At 35.1% G+C, this 7,357-nt stretch overlaps 1 protein-coding gene across 1 annotated transcript in view; it reads left to right on the top strand.

The window, feature by feature from the left end:
- Positions 1 to 5,923, top strand: part of LOC137638125 (uncharacterized) — a 9,608-nt gene extending 3,685 nt beyond the window's left edge. Inside the window, exons 2-3 of the mRNA XM_068370216.1 lie at positions 5,039 to 5,214; positions 5,664 to 5,923. Of these exons, the coding sequence (XP_068226317.1) occupies positions 5,039 to 5,214; positions 5,664 to 5,730 (243 nt within the window). The 3' untranslated portion in view covers positions 5,731 to 5,923. The remainder of the gene's footprint in view (positions 1 to 5,038; positions 5,215 to 5,663) is intronic.
- Positions 5,924 to 7,357: the final 1,434 nt, after the last annotated feature.

Here is a 7,357-nt window from a genome sequence, read left to right as displayed (position 1 = left end):
GCATGCCATGGTGTGATTTTGGTAAAAAAAATGAGATTATGAAAAGTAAAATGTCAATTTCTCTAAATAGAAAAGTATTTAATCAGATGGTCCGACCAGTACTAACTTATGCATCGGAAACTTGGAGCCTTATACTAAAGCCTTAGAACCTAAGCTGGTTACAAATAAAAAATCTATGGAAAGAAAAATGATGGAAATTACACCAAGAGGCTGAAAAAGAGCAACATGGATACGAGAGCAAACTAAAGTGGAGAAGATTCTAACATGTAAGAAAAACAAATGGACATGGGTAGGTCATATAATGAGAATGACAGGCCTAATACATGGACATTAAGAATACCAAAATGAGTCCCTTGAGATTGCAAAAGAGTCAGGGATGGGAAGTGAAGACGGTGGATTAAAGAACTAAGAAAATTTGTGCGTATAGAATGGCATAGAAAGACCATAAACAGACGAGAGTGGAAGAACATTTCTGAGGATTTTGTCTCGCAGTGGAATAGTTTTGGCTGATGATGATGATGATATTTCAAGCCCTATGTGTTATTCATGATAATAGGCTACTGTTTTTGGAAAGAAATTGACGTCAATTTCATAACTAATTTAGTCTTTATAAAGTCTAATATAGTTTGTACAAGGGCAGACGTAGGCCTACCCGCTAACTAGTCCTAGTAAATGTAACTGAGGGAAGGGTTGGAGTGGGCCATTGTTCTCCCTGTGATGACATGTCGACATGAGCAAGGTTAAGTAGGAGTATCCTAAGTTAGAAAACACCTCTTCAACTATTATTATTATTATTATTATTATTATTATTATTATTATTATTATTATTATTATTATTATTATTATTATTATTATTATTATTATTAGCTAAGTGACAACCTTGGACGGGAAATCAGTATTCTACAAGCCCGATGAGGGCTCCAACAAGGAAAGTAGCCCAGTGAAGAAAAGAAATAAAGGAATAGCAATTAAACTATATACAGTATAAGCAATGAAAAAAAATGAATATTTTAATTGAAGTAAAAACGTTAAAATAAAATACCCATATGTAAACCATAAAACGAGATTTATGTCCACCTGCTCAACAAAAAAGCTTTTACAAAAAGTTAGAACTTCGGAAGTTCCACTGATTCAACTGTCTGATTAGAAAGATCACTCCGCAATCTAGTCACAGCTGGAATAAAACTTATAGAATAGTTTTCAGTATTGTGCCTCATGATAGAGAAGACATGACTCTTAGAATTAACTGCACATATAGTACTACGCACTGGAAGGTAAATGCTGGAAGAAGTGAGTGTAATAGATGATGTAAATTATGAAAAATCTTATGTAACCTTCATAAAGAATTAATTGAACGACGGTGCCAGAGATTAATATCCAGTCCGGGAATAATAAATTTAATAGACCGTAAGTTTCTCTCCAACAAATTAAGATGAGAGTCAGCAGCTGAGGATTAGACAGGTGAACAATACTCGAAACAAGGTAGAATCAGGGTTGCATTATCCATAAGGCTGGCTAGGCTGAAACCCAGGTTCTCAGCAAGAGCAGAGGCCCTCCAGGAGCAGGGGCCCATCATGAGCAGGGGCCTATGGAACTTTTTCCTTTTAGTATTATATGTGGAAACTATAGATTATCTACTTCAGTTGTAATATTATTGTAGTAAATTGTAAGAAAAGAGAACGTGAATTATGGATGGAGTGGGGAGAGTCTGCTTGGGGATGTCAAAAGGCCAAACGAAGCTTGAAGTCTTGGAGTTCTGTCATGGGTTAATACAGCTCTGGGTAGAATAAAAGAATTAAAACATTTCCTAAGGGTAGACTGACCACCGAAAATCATAAAAAAAAATCAATAAGACCAAAATTTGTATCATTCAAGAATGACAGCTAGAATTTTAAGTAAGCTGCATATAGTTAAAGAGTCATTGTCAATGGAACGATCTGGATGTTTGAAAGCCACTGTCCTCGACCTACCCGCAATTATACTTTGAGTTTTGTTAGGGTTCAACTTCATACCACATAAATTGCACTACACACTAATTACAGGTAGCTCTCTATTAGGGGACTCTGCAATCATAGCTCTACACTTTGTAGATGGAATTAATACAGAGAGAGTCACATCATCTGCATGTGCAACGAGCTTGTTTTCTACGTGTATATAGAACGGAAAGTAATAGACCACGAACACTACCATGAGAAACCCCAGATATCCCATTCTTATACTCGCTATGGTGCCCATCAACAATAAATATTTGCGATCTATTACTTGAAAGATCCATAATGATGTTAAGAAAATACACACCTATTCCCATCTGTTTAAGTTTGAAAGGTAGGGCCTCATGTCAAAGGCAGCAATAAAATCAAGGCCAATCATACGAACTTCCTGACCACAATCAAGGGATTTCTGTACAGAACTGGACGTTGTATGAAAGGCATCACATGTTCCAAGTCCTTTGCGAAAACCAAGTTGCAAATTAAGGAAAAGATGACTACCTTCATCATACCGATTTAGACGGTTCCCATAATGACTTTCAATAACTTCAGATTGAATGGTAGTTATGTAAATTTGGTGGTAATCTGCATGGCTAGGGCTATCACAAACATATTTATCCAGTCTCCGGAGTAACATTACCAATCCTCCAACAAGTGCAAAAAAAAAAAAAAAAAAATATTTTCTTGTTAACTTTCAAAAAATAACAGAGAACCTAAGACCTAAGAATTCAGGGGTCTTTATAAAAAAACAAAGTTAAAGTACCATTTGTGTCTACACTTCCGTAAGCATCAATGTCCAGTTAGAGCGTTTTACTTTCATGGGTCCGAAAAGCTAAACTTGTTAGTTTACCTTCAGAAAAACAGGAATGCAGAAAATCAAGTTTCTCATTACTCTGCCTACTGTTAAACACAACAGCCAAAAGGGTTATCTTTTCCTGTGGATATTGAGTGACAGAGACATATGGTTTAAGTAGGAAAAACTGAAAAGTCAACACCAGAGCTTGCAGATATAGAGTAGCTCACCATTACCGAAAAGGGCTTCTTTTATGGTTAGACTGTATTCCTTTACAATTAAAGCATAACCTCTGAGCATCAGCATTGGACTAGGGTTAGTACTTTACTCGGTATTTTAACGCACAATCAGATATGTAATCAGATTTTCATTCAAGAAGAAAAAAAGAACAGGCCCTGCTCTTTTATCCAAATAAAAAAGATCACTCAAAATGCTATTTCAGTCTGCATGAGATATTATATAAATATATTCAAAGAGTATGCCACATCAGGGGCAGGCTGCTAAGTCTTAATTACCAACGAAACCAAAGTAAGATCAGACGTCCCAACTGGAGGACCATCGTTGCTCGTTATAATACCAGGGCAGTCATTGTATGCCGGGTCACCGGGTCCAAGCAATTACTAGACTTGTGAGTAGCCTCACTTATGATTTGATCACAAATCTCTTAAGCACGGTGATCAGTAGGAGAAACAAAATTTAACTATTCTCTATGGTGAGCACTGAAATCCCCAACAAGAACAAAAGAGCTCTTTCTATCATTTTCTTGTATCCTAGCCATAGTGGTAAGCAGAAAATCGAGAATAGAACCATACACGTCTGATTACTATAGATAAAACACAAATAAAAATTGTAATGCCTGCCACACTTTAATGACCTGAATCTTATGGCATTCACATTCGTAGCAGGACTTTTGTGAAGTAGGGTACTGTCCTAATAGGCTATACTGTACCTCGCCACTCCCCTTGCCCTGGGGATGGCATCCCATTTCAAAATTATTTGCTTCTTAAAACCTGGAACAAGCAGCTTAGATGAGTGTTACTTTTGAGAAACCAAAGTACAGCCTGGAGGCAACTGTAACGTATTTAATATTGTCATTCAATTAATAAATATAGCAATACAATAGACGACACTAGCTAAATCTAGGATCCACTGTTCCTGTATTTTGTTTAATATCTCCACACAGAATTAGAATAAAAAACAATAAAAAGGTTTTATTATAATAAAAATCAACATGAGTAAAATAACAATAACAATTACTCATAAAACTCATAGACTAAGGACAAAATTTAGGAAAAATGGGTTAACATGGCGGAGCTGACACACCATACAAGGCTTAGTACCCTGCGGGATAGCCACTTCAACTGAAGGAAGGACAGTAACGATGATTTTGAAAAGGAATACCATAGAAGAAGATAAAGGAATGGATAAGGAAAAGGCAAACAATTGGTAGACCACCAGGCATCATTGGGCCTTCTATTAAGCACCGGTCAAAAAAAAAGGAACAAGAGTTAGAGAAAACAGCTAGATTAGTGTGCCTGGGTGTACCTTCAAGCAAGAGAACACTAACCCAAGATAGTGAAAGACCATGGTAGCCTACAGAGGCTATGGCTCTATCCAAAACTAGGGAACATTATTTTGATTTTGGAGTAATCTAGAAGAGCTGCTAGTACACAGTTTTCTTACATATTTGTGGACTCCGCCACCACCACTTACTTAAAAAGACCTATGGCACCGTATTCTTACTCACTGAATTCAATAGTATCTTTGAATGAGGTTAGGTCGACCCTGCTAATAGATCTTCAGGGGAGGCTATAAACAGGATTCTCTCATTTCGGGTTGGAATTATCATTCAAGATTTACATTTGAATACTGCATTGATAATCTGTTCATCACAAATCTCTTTCAGATGTCCATTGGGTGTATTAACTTCAGTATGTACTTTCAGTTCTTTTTATTGAAAATCTATAAAAGATAATAAACTTAATATTAATTAATCAAGGAAGGAATTATCATGAAATAAACAAAATTACTTATCAAAGGTATTTCCCGGAGCCTATACATCCGGTTTCATTTATAAACTGTTTATACTGACATTATTTTACATATTTCAAGAAGATGATAAATTGAATATAATTCATTTTTCCTTAAAAGAAAAATGTAGTTACTCTTTTTGTAACAGAAATAATGAAATACTAAAAACTATGCAACTGATACTGAGAGAGAAAAAATAACCTTTATAAATCTCTTTTCGTTTCAGAACGTGTTGAACCCCAAGGCTTATAACTTGGATATCGTGTTGCCTGCTGTGAGTGGCGTCATCAGGCTCTATACAGGACCACTTTTAGCTCTAGCCATAATTCTGTTCCTCTACTTCACTATCAACACTTTTGTAGATGGAATATTCACCAACCCTAATTTCGGAAGATCAGCGAGGTAAGTCACTCGCAATTAATTACCTAAAATATTGTATCGGGCCCGTCTCTCTCTCTCTCTCTCTCTCTCTCTCTCTCTCTCTCTCTCTCTCTCTCTCTCTCTCTCTCAGAAAACCTCGTTGACGAATTCTGTTCTAGTTGATGAAAACCAACCATTGGATTCACAGAAAATATAAAGTCTTTTAAGAAGCTGATGCTCATTATTGAGATTGTAACAAAAATGCCTTATGTTCACTGATTTTCAGCTTTGCATTTATTTATATCCTAAAGAATGAAGGAATCGTTCGCTTTTTATCCAAATAAAGTTATGTTTCCAGAATATTTGGAGAACAGTTTCTTTAAATAAAAACATGATGTATCTACTTAGTGTTCTGGTTACGTTTGTTTATTCTTAAAAAAAATCTATTTGCAAACCATGTCAATTATCGATATGTTTTTACCTTTTTCCAGCCACAGCTTCACTCCGACGTTGGATGCTCTGACGTACGTCGTACTTAACGCCATTAATGAATACTAGCTGGAAAGGTCCGTCTGACTATGGTTCCAACACACCAAGGATATGTTTGCTTGATTATGGCTCCAAAGAACTGGACGCTCACCGAACTGCAGTTTCAAAAGACATAAAATGTTCACTAAGTACGGTTTTGTAACACTGCTAGAAAACACTCGCTAGACCAGTGACTTAGAACCACTCTCGTAGATTGTACTCGACTCTTGAGTCTGGATAGAAAAGTGCGGAACTTCGGAAGACTCTCATTTGACTACAGGTTGAAAACAACAATGGGAAATGTTCGTCTTACTAAGGGTTCATAGCCGTTTTCATTATAAAAGGAAATATTTAACCTTCATGTAAAAACACAACATAAGCATTACTTAGTTTTTATTTATTTGAATTTGATTTGTATTTCTGTGGTAATTCTTAGTATGTTTTATTTATAACAACTTAGTCTATGATGACGCAACATAGTTCATGTCTGATATATTTTAAAGAAACTATTGTCAGTAACTCTGGGACTGCTACTGTCAACAAAAATTACCTAAGCATTTTCGTTGTTATTAAAAATAGGAATAACACTGATTTAATCGAAATATTTCCCATTATGTTCTTAATAATATTACTGGGATAAAAAGTTGCTGCTGGATAAAAACATTTACAATATGAATGTTGCAACGTATGTAGCTAGATGAATAGGCCCATTCTTTGTATATTTCTAGCATTAATGTTTCTTCCAAATATTTATCGTAGGAACTTACAAACAAAAAATATCGCATGATTTCAGATGTCTGATAGTAAACGAGGGCCTAAGAGTCAAGGACTGTTAAGTAAAACATCTTCGATCTGTTGTGACGTAACAAATTCTATGATGTCACAGACCTGTTGAACCAGTATATTTATTTCTTAACCGATCTTCATTTTAATGGTGCCATGTATCTCCTCTCTGGCGCAGGTGGTTCTATGCGAACTGCCTACGCTGGAAAGACCAGAGGCAAATTGACGCATAATACTCATTAGCCAAGTTTGTTTTGATTATAATTATAAATATTTTTTTGTGTGTGTGTACAAACACAAGATAATTTAGGAAAATTAGGGTAGAATTTAGTAAAGGATATGTAGTTAAATTATCTGTATTTATACTGTGGATTTCACATTATAAAAGATATATTTTGTTTTAAATTTAGATTAAGTGTGTATTTTTCTCTTCTTCCATATATCTGAATGCTTGATTATGCGCATGTGCAGGAGTACACATGAAAAGTCTGGTAAAACAGATGATCTGAGAGAGCTTTTTCAATGACTCGAATGACTTTATTGTACAAAAAAATGGCAATTTAAAGTCTCTCATTGTGTCTAGTTAATAGTGACTAATGTTTCTTAAGACTGTCATGGTTTGTGGTCTCTAATTGACATTTGTTAGTTTCTAAAGGACTGTGTGAGAGTGTGATTCCATGTAAGTACTTAAACTTAAAAGCTAATTTCTTGTTATGTTTTTTTATAATATTTCTTTGTTACTTTACTTGTTGCTGTAAATATTTGTATTAGATTTCTCCATTGATGGTGTCATAATCATTTATAACAATTTCACTTCAGTTGCTATAAATATTCAAATAAACTGTTAATACACTTGCTGTTATATACTGTATCT

Source organism: Palaemon carinicauda, chromosome 3, assembly GCF_036898095.1.
Source record: "Palaemon carinicauda isolate YSFRI2023 chromosome 3, ASM3689809v2, whole genome shotgun sequence".
In the NCBI taxonomy this organism is placed as follows: domain Eukaryota; kingdom Metazoa; phylum Arthropoda; class Malacostraca; order Decapoda; family Palaemonidae; genus Palaemon; species Palaemon carinicauda.
This window is presented reverse-complemented; position numbering and strand designations above follow the sequence as displayed.